Source organism: Diabrotica virgifera, chromosome 6 (genome assembly GCF_917563875.1).
Source record: "Diabrotica virgifera virgifera chromosome 6, PGI_DIABVI_V3a".
NCBI classification, from domain to species: Eukaryota; Metazoa; Arthropoda; class Insecta; order Coleoptera; family Chrysomelidae; genus Diabrotica; species Diabrotica virgifera.
The window spans coordinates 209,724,659-209,745,153 of NC_065448.1; the positions used below are offsets into that span (position 1 = coordinate 209,724,659).

Sequence of the window (20,495 nt, forward strand, 5' to 3'; positions counted from 1 at the left end):
CCGAATTAAACAACGACTTAGGTTCATATTCAGAGTTCCAAATCTTTTAAAGGTAGGTAACTACGTCAAAACAACCCAAAATGAACTCCTTCAGTTCATGCTAGATGTTAATCGCGAGGAAATAAGGAAATAAATTGAAAATTATCTTTGTGTTGCAGTGATTGCCGATGAAACGACAGACGTCACGTCGCTGGTGAATTTCAGTTAGTTATAGTTTTCCGATATTTGTGTAAAGGGCGATAAGTTGAGAGATTTTGGAGATTTTACTTGCTGGACGGGCATGATGTCAAATCAATCACTGAATGCAATTTAAATGTTTAAATTTCTTGACACCCCAGAAATGGTATACCTATACCTATATAATGTAAAAGTATCCGTAGGTACCTATATTTTTAAATTTCTATTTTATACCTTTTTTGACAATATCGTGAACCCGTCACTAAAAATTTAGACAGCTGCCCGAATTCTGGCACTACCTACTTAAAGTGGTTCGAGCCGCCACTGCTTTGTACCCTGTAAATGTACCTCTACAAAATGTACTCTTAATAAAGTGCGTATCAAGATGGGAAAGCGCAGGGACATGCAACGGCGGATCCAGCAACCTTGCAAGGAGGGGGCAATGAATAAACATTTTCTCCTCACTCGCGTACGCAGGATTCTTTTTCGGTATGGGCTGTTACTTTATTTTTCTTTTATGTCCTTTCAGAACGTTGGTTACTATCATAGCTATCTTAATTTTATTCACTGCCACCCTAAATCAACCACGACCTGCTTCTTCATCCTGGACTGCGTTTGCCTTCTATTTTCACTTGCATAATATTTTGTAGCAACCTATATTTGAAACTTCTCATTTCATGTCCAAAATACTCCACTTTTCTCTTCTTGATGCCTTCCATAATCTCAGTAGTCTTCTGAGACGTTCTAGTATCGTGAAATTTCGAGAATCTTCTTCACCCAAGATACTTTTAAAATTCTTCTATAGAACCACATTTTGAAAGCCTCAAGGCGATTTAGGTAAGTAGATCGATTTTATTTACAGTCCAAGACTCGATACCATACAGTAACACCGAGAACACGTACTTTGGAGAAGGAATACTGTTTTATGTTTTATTCCGTTATTCAGTTGTCAACAGGACACAAAACTCACTATTTATTTTCAATCGTAATTATCTCTTCCTTAAAAAAAGGCGACACCAGGCGAAGTCTCAAGGAGGGGGCAATTAACCCCATTGACCCCCCCTTAGATCCGCGCCTGGGGACATGACGATATATAACTGCAGAAATGGTCAAATACATGAATGAAGAAAGACAACAAGAATTACTAAGCATCATGAACCAAGCTAAAAATAAAAAGAAAGTACCACTAGACCGGCAGATAGGCATTATAACACCATTGTATAAAAAGGAGATAGCAAAGAATGCTCAAACTATAGAGGAATAACACTTGGAAGCACAGTAGGAAAACTTTATGCTAGTATACTAGAAAACAGGCTGAGGGAAAAACTAGAAAACACCTTTGAGGAGAGCCAGAGTGGTTTCAGAAAAGAAAGAGGGAAGAACGATCAGATTTTTATAATAAGACAAATAATGGAAAAAGCTCTTAAAACAGAAAAAGAAATACATGTGTGTTTCATAGATATGGAAAAAGCTATCGACAGAATTAAAAGAGAAGATATTTGCAAAATACTAGAGAAGAGAAAAATTGAACAAGATCTAATAGGATGCATCCAGAGTTTATACGAAAAAACGAAAAGCTATGTAAGGGCAGGATAGTCTAGGCGCCAAATAGAGGTCACCGTGTCCTTTTCAATTCTGATGGACAAACTCAACGGTTTTTTATGTATTTTTGGCTGCTGATTACGAATTTCGAGGGTGGATTTCGATCCGAGTGGTCGAAAAATTGTTATAAACAATTTAATTGTTTATAAGGCTCTGGCTCATAAACTAAAAGAGATAAAAACAATGTTTCAAATAAAATTTGTTCGTTAATAAAAAAAGATAAAAAAAAGTTTAGTAAACTAAAATCCAACAATTAGAAGTCAAGATATTGTAAAATTAGTGCACAATGCAAATTGCAAATTGCAAAATAAGTATTTTTCGAAGCTTTATCGATCGTAACTCGGCTTCTACGCATGCAAATGAGCCTTAGAAGGTCTCATTTTAAAGCTTCACTAGAGGCTTCCAAACAGAGTTTGTTAAATTACTTGATCTTCATTTGTTTTAAAGTTATACCAATTTGAAATAAAACTTTTCTTAAAAAAATTGTACATTAATTTGTTTATAAGAGTTTCAAGCAAATTTAAGCTATAAACATTTATACTTTAATTAACAATAATAATAGAAAAACTCAAAAGAAACATTTTGAGCTTGAGAAAATATTTGTAAGTTTATTTTTGGCCAAGATATCGATATTTTAATAGTGCGCTCTGAGGCGCAAGATCGGCTCACCGCGTAAAGGTTCACGCGCTAACTTCTCGATGCAAATTATAATCTCTATGTATATATACGTTATCTTTATTTTTCATTTTTGAAGATTCTAATAGAATTTTATCATATAATTTTTTTAATTAAATCATCATACTGTACCTCGTATCACCTTTCATTCTATTTACTTTGTTTTCTATTTTTTGTACTAAATGAGAAAAAAAAAACATCAAAAACTAATATTTCAGAAATAGAATTAAAAAGTAAATTGATATTATTTGTTATTACTATTTTTACAAACTTTTTGTTTCATGCATCTGAAACGAGATATACAGAGAATCTCAGTTTTTTTACATCTGCATAAGTTCTTAGAGCTATTTTTAAAGTTACATGGTGGTACCTTGTAGTCTGTTCTTGTAGGCAGTAAAACTAAAACTTTCTGGGGCTTCAGAGTCTAATTATCTATATGTAATAGATATAATCTACATCATATAGATATCCAGTGGATAGTGGATAGTATCCATATAAAGTGTATCTAGTTCTTTTGCAGTATCATCAAGGCACGTCAATTGTGTGTATGCCGCCACAACATAAATGCTCGTTTTATATGAAATGATGATGCTGTAAAATATCTCGATTCATTTTTATATGGATATCACATATTGGCTCATTTGCATGCATAGAAGCCGAGTTACGATCGATAAAGCGTCGAAAAATACTTGACTGTGAGCCAATGTTGCGTCTCATAGCGCGCCATTAAAATATCGATATCTTGACCAAAAATAAACTTGGAACATTTTCTTAAGCTCAAATTATTCCTTTTGAGTTCTTCTATCATTATTGTTAATTAAATTATAAATGTTTACAGCTCAAATTTACTTGAAAACCATTATAAACAAATTATTGTACAGTTTATTTAAGAAAATTATAATTTTAAACGGGTATAACTTTAAAACAAATGAAGATAAAATAATTTAATAAAATTTATTTGGAAGCCTATTAATGAAGCTTTAAAATGAGACCTATTGCTTATTTGCATGCGTAAAAGCCGAGTTACGATCAATAAAGCTTCGAAAAATACTTATTTTGCAATTTGCAGTTTGCATTGTGCACTAATTTTATAATATCTTGAGTTCCAATTGTTGGATTTTAGTTTAGTAAACGTTTTTTCTTCGTTTGTTATTAACGAATAAATTTTATTTGAAACATCCTTTTTTGTGTGTTTTAGTTTATGACCCAGAGCCTTATAAACAATTTATAAACAATTAAATTGTTTATAACAATTTTTTGACCACTCGGATCGAAATCCACCCTCGAAATTCGTAATCATCAGCCAAAAATCCATAAGAAACCGTTGAGTTTGTCCATCAGAATTGAAAAGAACACGGTGACCCCTCTGGCGCCTAGACTAAAGAAATGAAAAATCAAAAGTATTCGACAGCAACATTCGATTAAAACAGCGTTGTGTCCTGAGCCCACTACTCTTCAACCTAGTACTAGATGGCCTAATAAAATAATGCAAACACAAATGGAGAAAATATAATGTAGGATGTTGGAAGTTGAGAATGATACAAATAACAGAACTATGCTACGCAGACGACCTGGTGATCATTGGGGAGTCAAAAAAACAATTACAAAAAAATATAAACATATTGTATGAAGAGCTAAAAATCAGAAACCTGAAAATAAACATAGAAAAATAAAAAACAATGATAATTGGAAGACAAAAAGGAAAACATGAAATAGAAGTAGATGGAAAACAACTTGAACAGGTAGACAAATGTAAGTATTTGGGGGTAATCATAAGCCGGGATGGAAAATTAGAAGATGAGATAAATGAAAGAATTGCAAAGACTGGTAAGCTGTACAATATTATTAAGAGTAACTTTTGAAAAAAGAAAAAAATACCTAAGAATATAAAAACGGAAATAGTAAAAAAATTGTGAAACCCACTCTAACCTATGCCTGTGAATCTTGGGCATTAACAAAAAGGCAAAAGAATTGACTAATAAGCACAGAAATGAGATTTTTGGAGAAAAATAGAGGGGAAAACAAGGAAAGATAAAATTAGAAATCAAACCTTTGTAGAAAATCTGAAAATACACCCAGTTACAACAACAATCGAACAAGGACAACTTAGATGGCTCGGACATATACTGAGAAGAGGAGAAGAGAAAATAGTAAGACAAATATATGAAGCGAGAGATATGGGAAGAAAGAAGAGAAAAATACTAAGAAAGACGTGGACAGAAGAAGTGAGGGAAGCGGCCAACAAAAGAGGAATAAATTGGGAGGAAACCAAAGCATTGGCTATGGATAGAAGGAAATGGAAGGAAATGTGGAAGAAAACGACGGAGAACCTAACTCCTTAATAACTCACACCGAAAAGTAGACGAGTTCTGGATTAAGTAAGTAAGTAAGTAAGTAAAAAAATTGTAAACCAGGCATTTGTCTATAAACAAAAAATATATTTAACTTCTATAAATTTCAAACACTACTCCTTTCTTTCGATTTCTTTGTTTTCTGTTTACTTAATATTAAAATATGAAAAACAAATTATGGTAGGGAATTTGCTGCGTTACTCGAGCGCGTTAGAAAATCACATGGGGAGAAACTTTGTACCCTGTAAATGTACCTCTACAATATGTACTCTTAATACAGTGCGTTGGGGGGCAGTTCGCAAAAAAATATATCCATAGAAAAACTAGAAAATGCCAGATTAAGACAAGGTAAGTTAAGTATATGCAGAAAAGTGTTTATTTTAAAAATCTGACGATTAGAGCGGGGAGCAAGGAAATGGGCGGGTCAGAAAGTTTCACAAAAAAAGCGAATATTTCGTAAAATGAATATCAGATCGAAAAACTCAAAAATACGTGTTCAATATTCTTTAAAAATCTATCGAATGATACCATACGCGACCCATTTACGAAGGGGAGAGGGGGTACGAAGTCTACTAAGTGTACGAAGAAAACTTTAAAACTTTAAATAGGAACCCCGCGATATTCCGCGAAATGAATATCAGATCGAAAAACTGAAAAACACGTGTATTACTATATTTTTCAAAAATGTATCGATTGACACCAAATACGATCCCTTATGGAGGTGGGGGAGTTACCTTACAATCTTAAATATGAACCCCCATTTTTATATCATATTTGGGTTCCCTACGTAAGAATAATTAACTTTTATTCGAGACATTTTTTCGAATTATGGATAGATGGCGCTATAATCGGAAAAACGATTTGTGGAAATGGAAAATTAAATTAAAAATGGGAAATTAAATTAAACAATGGAAAATCCCCACTAAAATGGAAAACTTGGTCTCCCTATAGACTTCAAAATAGATCAAATCAATGTTTTTTCGAAGGTTGTATGTAAATTGAAGTAACTGAGTCCTTTAGAACAGTTAAAAATGGGAGAAACACGTTCAAACCCCCAAAAACAGACCAACTGGTCTGTGTCCATTGAACTGGTAAAAACCACACGTTCTTATCGAGCAGTGAATCATGTTGCCCTTTGAGCATTCTTAACAAATTTATCTTTTAACATCGACTTAGAGTCGCTACTAACATCAGATTTTCAACATGTAAATCATATTTCTCGATGTCACATATTTTATAAGGTTGCTAGTTTCATCTACTAAGATGATCTGATCTAGATTGAAAAGGTTTTGCGAATCCTTTTGGATGACTTTTTAATAGTTTTTCAATAAACTTTTTATACCATTGTACAAACGAAGTTTTTTACTTGTTCCGTATTAGACCGGGAGATATTATACAGAAGTTCAGCCACGATTTTCTAAGTCCTGCCTTTTGCAATAGTGGAAGGGTAGACGAGGTATTTACAATTTGTGGAAATATCCACAAATTTCCTGTGACATTTTTCTGTAAAAATTAGATTTTCCCAAAAAATAAAAATAGGGTTTTGCGATTAATTTCTGAGTCCTGCCATATCCGTAGAATGACAGGATACTATGGATTTTATGAAGAGAATTTTTTGGGCAGGAGGGTTGCAAACGGGCTAACGGAGTATATATGTATACAAACATGTAAGGAAAATAATGAAATTTTCATGATTTTCTGGGTCCTGGCAACTAAATAAATTAAACATATTTATTTCAAAATAATCAAAAAAATGTTGGCATGACGTCTCCTACTTTTTCAGTATACTTGTCCCTTGGAAAATTCTGCAAAAATTTTCACCCTGATTCCGTGATTTTCTGAGTCCTGCCTTTAAAAAGTTATAATACTCAAATGCAATCAATACTTTTTCGGTAATCGGCAGGAAGGTTAAAGGGTTCTTGTAAGACGGCAGGAGTCCTAGATTTGTAAGAAAATTCGTGAAAAATTCCACGATGTTCTGAGTCATGCCATTTTGCATATGTTTCAATAATATAAGTCTATTTACAAAGAGGCAGGATGGTTTTATAGTTATTTGGTATACAGGGTGGGGCATTATTGTGACAAAGTCCAATTACTCGTTTGTCGTAAGAGATGCGAAAAAAAGTTATTTAGGTAAAACGTGGGGCAAAGACAGGATGATAATTTAAAAATATTTTTTAATATACAAGGATACCCATATTTACAGGGTGACACAAACTTTTGTTTTTTTAATAGAACACCCTGTATATAATTTTAAGATTCCTAAGAAAATTTTAAGACTATTTAACAGAATTCACTTAATCCAAAATTGTTTCCTAAGGGAGCTAGAGCTCTCTGAAGATGGCGCCTTGTAATTAGTTTTTTTATATCTCCAGAAAGCTTTCATTTCGATCGACAAAAACTGGTCCGCCTTTTTATCTTCCAGAGATAAATCGATTCCATCAATTGCGAATCTCTAGTACCAGTCATAATAGTCCGTTTTAGGTAGGGCAACGGTTATTTTATCGCATAACTTTCTTGTCTTTAACTTTGAAGCATTTTTGACATTATATTATTAAATTGTGAATTATTCTAGTTCTAAAAGGTACTCTTGCTTTAAGTCTGTACCGTTGCACCGTTTTGTAGAAAAATCAATTTTAAAATTTTTCGTATTTTGCATTTAAGAAATATTTGAAAAAAAAAATTAAAAAAAAAACAGTGTATTTGCCGACTTAAAGCAAGAGTAACTTTTAGTACTAGACTACCGCATAATTTAATACTCTACTGTCAAAAACGCTTAAATATTAAAGCGAGTTATGAGATTTCGTTGATCTACCCAAGACGGACGCCTATGACCGATACTAGAAATTCACAATTGATAAAATCGATTCATCTCTGGAAGAAAAATAAACGTACAGTCGGAAAAATGAAAGAATACCCATGAACGAACATATAAAACACGCTGTATTTTCCTGTCACCGTGTCACAAAGAAAATTGTCCAGTGCAAGTACATGTAACAATACTTATTACATGTACTTGCGCTGGCCAATTTTTTGTGTGACACGGTGACAGGAAAATACAGTGTGTTTTATATGTTCGTTCATGGGTATTCTTTCATTTTTCCTACTGTACCTGTTTTCATTTTTCTAATAGTTTTTTTTTTATTTTTTTTTCAAATTCAAAAACCGAAAAATTTTTCAAATCGATTTTTCTAAAACACGGCATATCCTAACGACTTAAAGCAAGAGTACCTTTTAGTACAAGAATACCCCATAGTTTAATAATCCAAGAAATATAATAATAAACACAGAAAAGTTATGCGATAAAATATCCGTGTCCCTACCCTAAACGGACGCCTATGACTGGTACTAAAAATTGACAATTGATGAAATCGATTTCTCTTTGGAAGATAAACAGGTGTACCAGTTTTCATTTTTCTAAATAGAAGTGTTCTGGAGCTATTTTAAAAAACTAATTACAATACGCCATCTTTAAAGAGCTCTAGCTTCCTTAGCATTTTTGGACTAGGTGAATTGAGTTAAATTTTCTTAAAATTATCTGAGGAATCTCCGGGCTTCGTTTGTTAGAAGAGTTTCTGGACACCCTGTATAATAGGTACAATCCCTACTATAACCAATTAATTGTAAAATTATTGATTTTCTTCCTATTTTTATTACGTTTGCTTAGATACAAATATGATCTAATCGCTTAAAATAACGATATTACAGTTTGGTATTAGATTTGAAAGGTGTGTAAAAATCCAAGACATTACTCAAGAAAATAATATTTAATACCGTACGATTGTTTTAACGATATAAAAATTAATTTTTATGTATTAAATATCTTTGCCATTATCCTGCCACGTTTTAAACGGTTTTAGATTAGTGTTTTTTAAGCATACTTGACATTCCATGACTCAGAAAATTGTGGTGATATGAATCTGTTTGTATAACAACCAGCAATAATTTTACAGACTTAAAATTTTATTTTTATATACGAAATAACTACACAACCATCCTGCCTCATTGTAAAGAGCTTTATATTAACATTCTTGAGATATGTGCAAAATGGCATGACTCAGATAATCGTGTAACTTTCCACGAATTTTCTTACACATTTTTTAACTATGTATAGTAAAAAAGATGTACAGTTCACCAAGAATAGCTGAAAGTCTGAAATTCTAACTGCCTGCGCTAACAATGAAGTGAGAACGCACTCGGAAGGAAAAAGATAGCCTGTACGCGCGGGTGAACTTTAAAATATAGGTACAATCGGAGACACAAATATAGAAACGTAAAGTTTGAATAGTTTCTAATAGGTCCCGTACACAATTATTATTACTGTCATTACTTTTCTTCAGTATATTTGTAGTATTTTTTACAAAGTGATATGTAATAAAATAGTTCCAACAAAAACCGCTTGTGTTGCTATAAATTATGGCATTATAAACCAAAAATTATATTTTTATATTGACTATTTATACTTTATATTACCATTATATTGACCAACAGGTTTCGGAGAAAAAGGGCGTAAGCAGTAGGGTAATAAAGTAGTAATAAAATCGTCTATTGCAATACTAAATAGAAATTAGATGTTCGGTCCCGGTGAAGCATAAATATGGTGTCTTTGTACCAGTAGGTACCTTTTGTTAAAAGAGATATTTATAACCTTTCTCGTATCCATTTCCATAGCATTTGTCGTCATCGTTTTATTCAGTCCACACAAACTTTTCACTAATTTAAAATCAAAACTGACATTTTTTTCAGCGACATATTGCTTCATAGAAGCCCATACTAACTCTATAGGATTCAAATCCGGATAATATCTTGGGTAACCGTAAAACTGAATGTCCTTTATCCTCGAGTATTTTGTCAATTTCATAGGCTTTAAACAGAGGTTTGTGTAATTTTATAATGTCGTATAATTCAAATTTCAACATGTCATCTGTAAAGGAAATATTTCGCGTTGTCAGCCACTGCTGCATTTCTGCTTTCCTGGAAGACATAGTTGGACATTTCTCAGTTTGTACGTTGTGATACGGTGCATTATCAATCACTAAAACGCTGTTCGGGGGCAAATTTGGTATCAGTTTTTCCTGAAGCCACTTTTTGTAAATGTCGTAGTTCATTGCATCATGATAATCTCCTGTTTTTATAGTAGGTTTGTAGCGCAGATAAGCGTTTTTAACAAAACCACTTTCACCTCCAGCATGCACTATCACAAGCATCTGTCCTTTAGATACTGGTTTTTGTATGCCCTTGTTTGAACTATCAGACCAGCTCTTTTGGTAGGTATGAGATGAATGGACGTATGGTTCATCCATGTATATAATTGGGCGATTTGCGTTTCTGTAACGTTTCATAATACGTAAGAAATTCAGTCTAAGATGTTGAATACTGGGCTTTTCCATTAATAATTTTCTATTAGTTCTGGTTTTTCGCCAACGAAATCCCATCTTTCTAATTACTGTTCGTAGGCTTTCTATGGAACCTGAGTAGTTGTACTCCTCTGCAAATGTTCTGTGTATGCGTTTCACAGTTGGGACTTGTTTTTGTGTTATACAAAAATCCATTATATAACGTCGAAGACGCCCTATATCAAAATCGTCCAAGCACGTTTTTGAAGCGCTTTTTTTCTCTTTTTGTTTGGAGTTACAAATGAGGAATATTCGCCATCTTCAATTAATTGCATTTCCCGAGCAATTTTTTGAACGCTGCTTAATAACACCTGTTGCCAATACCATACGTTCCTGCACTTTTTTCAAATCTCTACACGGTTCATTGTTTTTCGCTTCATTTATCATAAAATGAATCACGTTTGCTATCACTTCCCGTGTCTGATTATTTAAAACTTTTCCCTTCAGATTCGATTCAAACAAAATTTGCAAATTTTAAATTGATTCTCCTTTGCGGTTCGTACTTACAAAAAATGTTTCGCAGACTGTACCGACTTGTTCACGTTACAAACGGTAGATATTAAGTGAACGCTCAGTGCGAGATCCGTCGGATGACGAATGCGCATCATGGGCGTGGTTATTTTCAGACTTTCAGCTATTCTTGGTGAACTGTAACTAAACATACTGCCATTTTAAATAATGTCTACTTAAATTATTTATTTTATAATAAAATTTATTTTATGACTCAGAAAATCAAGGAACCAGGGTGAAAATTTTCCACAGAATTTTCCAAGAGACAAGTGCAGTTAAACATTAGGAGACGTCATGCCAACATTTTTTTCGATAATTTTCAACTAATTATGTTTAATTTATTAAGTTGGCAGGATTCAGAAAATTATGAAAATTTCATTATTTTCATTACATATTTGTATATCTATATACTCTCTTAGTCCTTTTGCAACTCTCCTGCCCAAAAAATTTTTTTCATAAAATTGATAGTATCCTGTCATTCTATGGATATGACAGGACTCAGAAATTCATCGCAACTCCCCATTTTTTTCCTCATGGAAAATCTAATTTTCACAGGAAAATGTCACGGTAAACCCGTGGATTTTTCCATAAATTGCAACTACCTTTTCTAACCTTCCAGTATTGCAAAGGGAAGGACTTAGAAAATCGTGGTTGAAGTTCTGTTCATATCTCACGGTATATATGAGTAATACATAAAGTTTTATCACACTGTAATATTTATAAAACGTTAAATTATTAAAAAATATTATTTCTTTTAAAAAAGTAATTTTTAAAGTAGGTATAATTTAAAAATATATTATAAAAAACTTGACAAAATACAAAAGTTGTTGTTTTTTCTGGCCATTAAATTAATTTTTATTTGGTAATAAGTAATTCCCTCGAAGAAGTCACATTAGATAGAAGAGTTGCCTGCCCTGGATCATAACTCGCTTCATACTCTGCTTTATTTTTAATTAAAAATGAAGCCAATGCGATTATTGGATTAACGGGTCTTTCTTTTCCCAAATAAATAAGAGCACTCGTTAAAATTGGTACTACTGTCAGGTCCAAATACTCTCTCGTAGGAAGAGACATTAAATCGGCAAAACTCTTCTTGGTTATCTCCGATTGATTTTCCATTTTTAAAGCAGCTTTAACAACTTTGCAAAAGGTTGGATTACCAGCGATGTGACATACTTCTGCTGCAATTTCTGCTTCTGTTAGTGTTGTTGGTTGATATTTTTCATCGTTTTCTCCATTACCGTTAATAAATTCTTCGGATTTGGTTATTACGGGATCAGAGCCAGATGCTATAGAATTATTCGATGTTGAATTCATTTTAGAAATAAATAAGTTTACGACTTTGACAAGTTATTGACATTAAAAAGGCAGATACATTGAAACCGCATAGGTGTTTTCTAAGTGCATGACCGTGCTGCCTAGTTACTCACCGTAAAAGTACAAAATTTATAGATACATAGAATATTTTCCAATTTATTAAAACGTAGCTTTATATGATAAATTATATAAAAATTAGCAAACACATATATTAATACAACCGTCATCGTATCAATACACAAAGGTACCAAATCCTTCTTCTTCTTATATAGACATGACCCTCTCTGTTTTCTCTATGTGCCTTTAATAAGTCTTCTTATTGAGAACCGTCTCTCGCTGCCTTATTACTTATTTGTTGTCATTCGACTTATGCGGTCATTTCATTCTACTCTTGAGTTTCTTTTCCAGTTATTAATGATATCCACCTTGCATCTCCGTCATATATCAGTACTTCTAGATCTGTCCCATAAAGTCCTACCATCGATTTTTCGAAGGGTTTTCATCTCCGGTGTTTCGAGCAATATTTTTGTCCTCTCTCTGCCAGATCGCGTTTCTGTCGCATATGTCATTATTGGTCTGATGCCTATTTTGTAAATTCTGCCTTTAATTTATTTTCCGATATTTCTATTTCTCCATATTGTGTCATTTAGGCAGCCTGCGGCTTTGTTTGATCTATTCACTTAATCTTGCACTTCTGTTTCGAGCTTTCCCTAGCTGTATAGTGTGATACCTAGATATTTAAACTCCATTACTTGTTTTATTATCTAACCATCCAGCTCCAATTTACATCTTATTGGATTTGCTGTTATAAGCATGCATTTTGTCTTTTTTGGGGAAAGTAACGTGTTACGTTTTCTGGCATTTATATTAAATTGGTGCAGCATACGTTGTAGATCATCTTCACTTTGAGGAGAGATTAGTATTACATTGTCTGCATAGCAGAATATTTTAAGTTGTTTTTCTCCCATTTGATTTCCATTTTTAGTTAGATAGAGGACTCAAGGAATCCCCCTGTCTTATCCCATTGCCAGCTTCGATTGGGTCAGTAGTTCACAGAGGCGTGCGGTCCATGGAAGCGGGGGAAGCACCGCTTCCCTATTATATACTTCGATATAACAAAATATATTATTAACTAATATTTAATTATCAAAAATTTTCTCCAATCCCAGTAATCTACATATTATTACGACCTAGGCAATAGGCATTGAAAAATATTGAAAATTAATCGCATAGGAAGGAACTCAATATGCACTATGCACACAATTCAACTATGTATTCGGTCCACCCCTGACAGAAGCGCATCTCAAAATCGCCGTTTGTCATGCAGTTGTCCCGTATAAAAATTGGTCAAGGAGTCAGGGTTCAATGACGGCACCCACTAGTCGCGCGAATTTTGGTACCCTGCAGAAGCGATCGTTCGATCGCCTTCCAAGAGTGGGATGCTCTGACTGTTACTGCTTCTAAGGGGTGCTTAGGTACATACATTCGCTTAAATAATATTTCGATTTAAATTTTTTGCAGAGGTTTTTCCTTTTACTGATCTTTTATTTGACATTTTCCAGATGAAGTCAATTGACATTTCATTTTGTTTAAGACAAATTAATGACTTTATTAATAGGATAATTAAAAACGAGAGCAGTTTAAAAATATTTGGGATAAAACTGAAAATATGGGGTTTGAATATGAAAGAAAAAGAATGAAGATTGTTAATGTCGACAACAGAGAGACCTTTTGATAACATTCTACAAAAAATGAATTTTCGCTTTCAAAATTTTAACGAATTAAAATTTGTAGAATTATATAATATATTCTTATTTAATATTTCTAATTATAATTCATCAAAATTTCCCACAGAGGAATTTATTTCACTACGATTAAATAATGAAAATATTTTGATATGCCAGCTTTGCATTATAAGTTAAGTGTTGTTTATGAAACAACTCACATTAGTGATAAAGATATACTCAAAAATCTGGGTATTTCTTATAACTACTGATTTAAAAAAAAAAGTCCCTGTGTGAAGTGTCCAAGTTGTGTGAATTACTACAAACTATCCCAGTCACAAGTGCATCAGTTGAACGAAGTTTTTTAGTATTAAAATGCATCAAAAGTTTTACAAGAAATTCAACAAGCGAAGACAGACTTTACAAGTCCATTAAAAAAGACCGAATTCAACAATTATCAGAAGTTGATAGGAGAATAGAGGTCAAGTATAAATAATGCCCGGTTGCACCAACATATCTTAAGCTTAAGACGAGGATAACATAAGAATTAAAATAATATAATTATAATTATATTATAATAAAAATATCATAATATAGTAATAGATATAATCGATTATAAGGTAAGTATCGAAAATTATGGTGCAACGTAAGAGATACTCAAGGAGGCCCTACCTATAAGTAGAGCTTAGCTAAGCTGGAGCTTAAGATCTGTTGGTGCAACCAGGCATAAGTGTCATATTGTTGAAAGTTGTGTGTTGTGGAAAATGCCTCGGAATTAAAAAAAACATTAAAATAGATCTCTTCTTTAGGAAACGAACAGACTTAAGGCCTGAGCAAGCAATACAGATCAATGATAAGTCACTATAGTCACTGGAAATAGTTGCAATAGAGTGCCTCACGCATTGATCGGGGTAGGATTTAGTGTGTGACTCCTTGTACCCAGGACGTCTCACATAAGCACTTTGCTGATAGAGGGCCCCTATAGCGCATCAGAGTGTTATCAGGTGGGAAGTGGCTCGACCCTCGACCCTTAATAAAATATTTGTATATCCTTACTGAATCTCTTCCCCTTTAGAAAAAGTCACCGCACGCCACTGGTAGTTCATCTTCTACTTTTACTTTTATTATGTTGTTCTGGTAGATGTTTTCGACCGTTGTAATTATTCCTAGAGGTACCTCTCTTGAGTATAACAAATGGATAACGTCCTTTAATTTGGCCCTATCAAATGCTTTCTTAAGTCAAGCGTCCACAGACCCGCATCGTACGCAACGGATTTTAGTTTGCCTTACAATTATTGCCGATAATGCGATCCGTACGATGCGGATCAGTGGACGCGGTTACATAAGTTTCTGTACAAGGCAAACCAAAATCCGTTGCGTACGGTGCGTCCGATGCGTACGATGCGGGTCTGTGGACGCTTGCCTTTAAGGTCCTAGAAACATAAATATGTCGGTTTGTTGTACTCTAACGATTTCTCTTGAACTTCTGTTAATGTTATAATTTCATTTAGTTTGTTTGTTATCATTTTAGTTGTTAATTTTAATGTTTTGTTTAATAAGTTAAGTCTCATTTTTTGAAGAGAGGTATTAAGTCAAGCGTCCACAGACCCGCATCGTACGCATCGTACGCAACGGATTTTAGTTTGACAATCGATAATGCGATCCGCACGATGCGGGTCAGTGGACGCGGTTACATAAGTTTCTGTACAAGGCAAACTAAAATCCGTTGCGTACGATGCGTCCGATGCGTACGATGCGGGTCTGTGGACGCTTGCCTTTAGGATGCTTGATCTCCATTCTTGTGGTGTTCTGTTTTGTTCTAGTATTTTTTGTATTAGTTTTAGTAGTTGTTTAGTTAAATCTTGTCCTCCATATTTTAGGATTTTGTTTGATATTCCGTCTTCTCCTGGAGATTTTCAATTTTTTAATTTTTTTAATTTTCTTGAGGCCGAAATTTTGCGCCTACCCTCTTAACTATATTAATATATTGATTACTTATTTTAATGTCTAACTTCAGGTTCAAAAGTTAAAACACCTCTTTACTAGAAACTTTAGTTTTGAAACTTTTACAAAGTCGTATGACGATTCTCTTTATCACTATACCTACCAAAGAAATTAATGTCAAAATTTCAATATTTATAGTCTTCGTGGGTTCTCCAAACAGGAAAAAAACGAATTTATATGGTGGTTAGACCTCTTAAAAGATTAATATAGAGTTTAATACCACATTATCCTTGCAGATAAGGGGTTTGTATTATAGTCCAGTCTGAATAGTAGTCATTTGAAAGGTAACAAACTATCTACTCGTACGTACACTCACTGTTTTATCAATTTATGTACTACTATTTTTAACTGATCAGGCTTATACGCTTTGTATGAATATTTTACAAGTAATGTACTTCTTCTTCTTACAGTGTCTATCCGTTCCAGATGTTGGCAATCAGCATAGTTATCATAACTTTGCTTACTGCTATTCGGAATAGTCCGGTTGTAGATGCATTGTTCTCATGTTTTAAAGCCAAGATATTCTTCCAAATACCTTGTCCTGAAGAATGAGTTGCAACAAGCCATACCTCTGTTCATTTCTCATAATATGGCCAATATACTCTAATTTGCGCTCTTTGATTATGTTAATAATCTCGCCTTCCCTGCTCATTCTAAGTAGGACCTCAACATTAGTCACACGGCTCACCCAGGACATTCCTAAAATGCGTCTGTAACACCACATCTCGAAGGCATCGAGTTTTATTAAATAAGCTTCAGAAAGTGTCCAGGCCTTTACTTCGTGTAATAACGTAGAAATCACATTGTATCTGATGATAGAGATTCTGGTACAAAGTGTTAAATCGTGATTTCTGTAAAGAGACTTCAGCGTTACAAACGCTGATCCTGCTTTTCCTATGCGAGTGGACCCATTGGCCATTTATGTTGATAAAAAAGTATGTGTATCTGTACATCCTATCAATTGGTAGTTAATATTTCGCGCTTACTGACTATCGAGTACATGCCTGTACATACTGGGACGATCAAATAATTCGCGGGACGATCGAATAATTCGTGAAATGAAAATTGGATCGAAAAACTGAAAAATACGTGTTCAATATTTTCAACAATCTATCTAATAACAACCACACGACCCTCCCCCCATTTCACCACCTGTAGGTGGGGTGGGGGTAACTTTAAAATCTTAAATAGAAACCCTCATTTGTTATTGGTTGATTCTTTTAAGGACATCTACATTTGTCAATTTCACCGTCCATGGTATATTTAGGATACGGCGATAAAGCCAAATTTGGAAAACGTCTAATCTGTTCATATTCCTTGTTTTGAGTGTCCAGCACTCTACGCCATATAGCAGCACCGACCATACGTAGCATTTAGTAAACCTTAGTCTCAATTGAAGATCGAACTCTGAATAGGTCAGTGCCTTCCTGAATTTTACGAAAGCTTGTCAAACTTGCTCAATGCGACATTTTAGTTCCCTGTCACATGCCAAGTTTTCAAAAAGCCATGTTCCCAGGTATTTAAATTTTCTCACTCTTTTAATGAACTTGGTATTCAGTATTATGGTGGAGTTTTCAAATACATCCAAATTTCTGGAGATGATAATGAATTTGGTCTTTTTGGTATTAATCTCTAATTCCATTCGCTTACTCTATTTTCAGATTATAGTGACAAGTTGTTGAAAATCGACTATGTTGTCACAAATTAAGACATCATTATCAGCATATCGTATGTTGTTGATCAATACTCCATTCACTTTGATTCCCATCTCTGCATCTTCCAAAGACTCTTGAAATATGGCTTCCGAATAAATATTAAAGAAAAGAGGGGAAATCACACATCCCCCTCGAACTTCTTCTTAGGGTGCCTGTCCGTTCCGAACGTTGGCGATCATTCTGGCTATAATGACTTTGTTAGTTGCTATACGGAATATTTGTGTTAAGGTCTTTCTATACCATGCTCTCAGGTTAGCAAGCCAGGATATTCTTCTTCGTCCTGGGGCCCTTTTTCCTTCAATTTTACCTTGTAAAATGCACTGGAGTAGCTCGTATCTGCCTTGATTTCTCATTATATGCCCCAAGTACTGCAGCTTACGGCCCTTCACGATGTTGACTAAATCTGCGGTTGTGTTCATCCTCTGTAGTACTTCTTCATTGGTGACTTTGTCTGTCCATGGTATCTTCAGGATCCTTCTGTATAACCATAGCCCAAAAGCTTGAAGTTTCGATAGAGTTTCCGCCTTCAATGTCCACGTTTCTAAACCGTATAGAAGCACTGAGTACACGTAACATTTAAGGAGCCTTATTTTTGTTTTTAGAGTGATGTCATGGCTCTTGAACACAGAGCTCATAGTCAAGAATGTACTCTTTGCCTTTCCGATGCGACATTTAATCTCTTGAGTATTGTCCCACGACTCATTGATTATAGTTCCCAAATAGTTGTATTGTGAGACACGTTCAATTCTCATTTGGTTCACATACATTATTTACTCCAGTTATGTTTTGATTGCTGATGATCACTAGCTTGGTTTTGCTGGTGTTTATATCTATTCCATATGTTCTACTGGTTTCAGTTATTTTATTCATTAAGTTTTATTCATTCTATGGTATTGGAAAACACTATTGTATCATTTGCATATAGCAGGTTACTGAGCTTGACTCCATTTATTGAGATGCCTTCATCAATATCTTTTAGAGCCTCTTCAAAAATGTGCTCTGAGTACAGATTGAATATCAGCGGTGACATTATGCATCCCTGTCTTACTCGCCTTAAGATTTTGACCTGATCTGTATATTCTCCATCTATTCGGAGCACTGCTGATTGTTTCCAATACAGGTTAGCTATTATTTTCAGATCTCTTCCGTCAATCCCTGTTCTCTTCAGCACTTCCATCATTTGTTCATGTCGGACTCTATCGAAAGCCTTTTTGTAGTCAATCAGGCATGCAAAAACATCACAGCTGATATCTCTACATTTCTGAAACAACACCTGCACGCTAAATAATGCCTCCCTCGTACCAACGGCGTTCACAAATCCAAACTGATTGGGCGCAATTTGTTCTTCGCATTTTCGGTAAACTCTATTATGAATGACTTTTAAAAACAGCTTGAGAAGATGGCTCATTAGGCTTATGATCCTGTAGTCTTCACAAAACTTTGCTCCTGGTTTTTTGGGCAACGGTACAAACTCAGATTTGAGCCACTCTGCTGGTATTTTTCCTGCCTTGTATATGTCATTAAATATTTCACCTATTATTTTTATTTCTGCTCCATCTAAGAGTTTTAGTAGTTCTGCAGGTATTTCATTAAGTCCCGGTGCCTTTCCATCGTTCGTTTGTCTGATGGATGTGGTTACTTCTTCTGGTAGGATTTCGGTACCTGAATTATCTTCAATGGTGGGTTCATGTCCTGTTCTAAGGTCGTGGAAAAGTTTCCCTGCCGAACACCCCTTCTTATATGTATGGGTTTGGATATAGAATTGGTCGTTTGATATTAGTACAAGTTTTCAATGCATCTTATGTCTTTTTGGTCTATATCAAGTTTCTTGAGTACCTGCAATAACTTGTGGTGTTGGACACGATCAAACGCTTTTTGTAATCTAAAAAGCATAGGAACACGTCCTTCCTCTGATCGTAACAATTTTGGACCAGCACCTGTGTATACGATTACCTATAGTCCGTCCGCTATAACTTTTCCCATGCGGTACGATTCATTTTCAATCAAATTAAGTCAAAACAGAAAGTGAAACGTACGCTGATGTGTGTAGTACAGGGGTGGGCAAAAGCCGGCCCGCGGGCCGGATACGGCCCTTTTGCTTACTTTATCCGGCCCGTTGAGAAATCCCGCAAGCATTTTTTTAAGAGCGTAGGTGCAATGCTTTTTAAATGCATTCATTTTTTTGAATCCTGAGAAAACTAACAAGTATTTTTGAACAATTTAAACGCATGAAACATGAAATATTACATTAATACCGAGGGCCAAAATTCCCTGAAATTTTCGGCCCTAGCGCCTCGGTAATAATGTAATCTTTCATTCTGTGTTTAAATTTTTCAAAAATATTTATTAGTTTTCTCGGGATTCGAAAGAAATGAATGCATTTAAAAAGAATTGGTCCGAAATTTTGCGAATACGCTCTTAATACCTTTTATGCGATTTTGTTGATAGTGTTCGTATTGTTCATATAAATAATGAATATCCATCTTCTGCTTTTCTTAAAAGCATCTGTATGTTTAACCCGGTCCAGACGCGAATATTTTTCGGCCAGGGTATTTGTCGTCTACCAGGACACCTTTTCCTTCGATTTTACCCTTCATAATCAGCTGCTGTAACAACTTAGAATAATGTACTTATCATTTTTAAGTATGTGCCTTTTCTCCTTACTGTCTTTATCCTCTTAATGACGGTCAAAAGTTATCTGTTTCTTTTCCTTTCTGTGCAACACCACTTCGTTCGTAATATGATCGGTCCATGGCATTTTCAAAATTCTCCTAAAAAGCCACATCTCCAAAGCTTGCAGATTTCTCATTAAGCCAGCATTAATAATCCAATAAAGAAGAATAGAGTGGATATACCATTAATATTATTATCCCAGTTTTTTATAGCGTTCTCTGCCTTCCGGTTCCCAGTTTCCAGCTTCGGCTGTCGTTGCATTCGCCAGGGTGAAGGTTTCTTTCCGACATTGCCTTCTGAATGCCGCCTAGCCATGATTGTTTCGGCCTTCCTCTCTTCCTTCTTTCCCTT

At 34.5% G+C, this 20,495-nt stretch overlaps 2 protein-coding genes across 2 annotated transcripts; both read right to left on the reverse strand.

Annotated features, from left to right (window-relative positions):
* Window positions 1-9,547: 9,547 nt before the first annotated feature.
* On the reverse strand, window positions 9,548-10,357 carry LOC126886287 (uncharacterized). The gene has a single exon (XM_050653157.1). The coding sequence runs from the start codon at window positions 10,355-10,357 to the stop codon at window positions 9,548-9,550; it is 810 nt and encodes a 269-aa protein (XP_050509114.1).
* A 1,112-nt stretch (window positions 10,358-11,469) lies between these two features.
* On the reverse strand, window positions 11,470-12,073 carry LOC126885892 (dosage compensation protein dpy-30-like). The gene has a single exon (XM_050652687.1). It carries the CDS (start codon window positions 12,026-12,028, stop codon window positions 11,567-11,569), a length of 462 nt encoding a protein of 153 aa, XP_050508644.1. The 5' UTR covers window positions 12,029-12,073; the 3' UTR covers window positions 11,470-11,566.
* Between the last annotated feature and the right edge of the window lie 8,422 nt (window positions 12,074-20,495).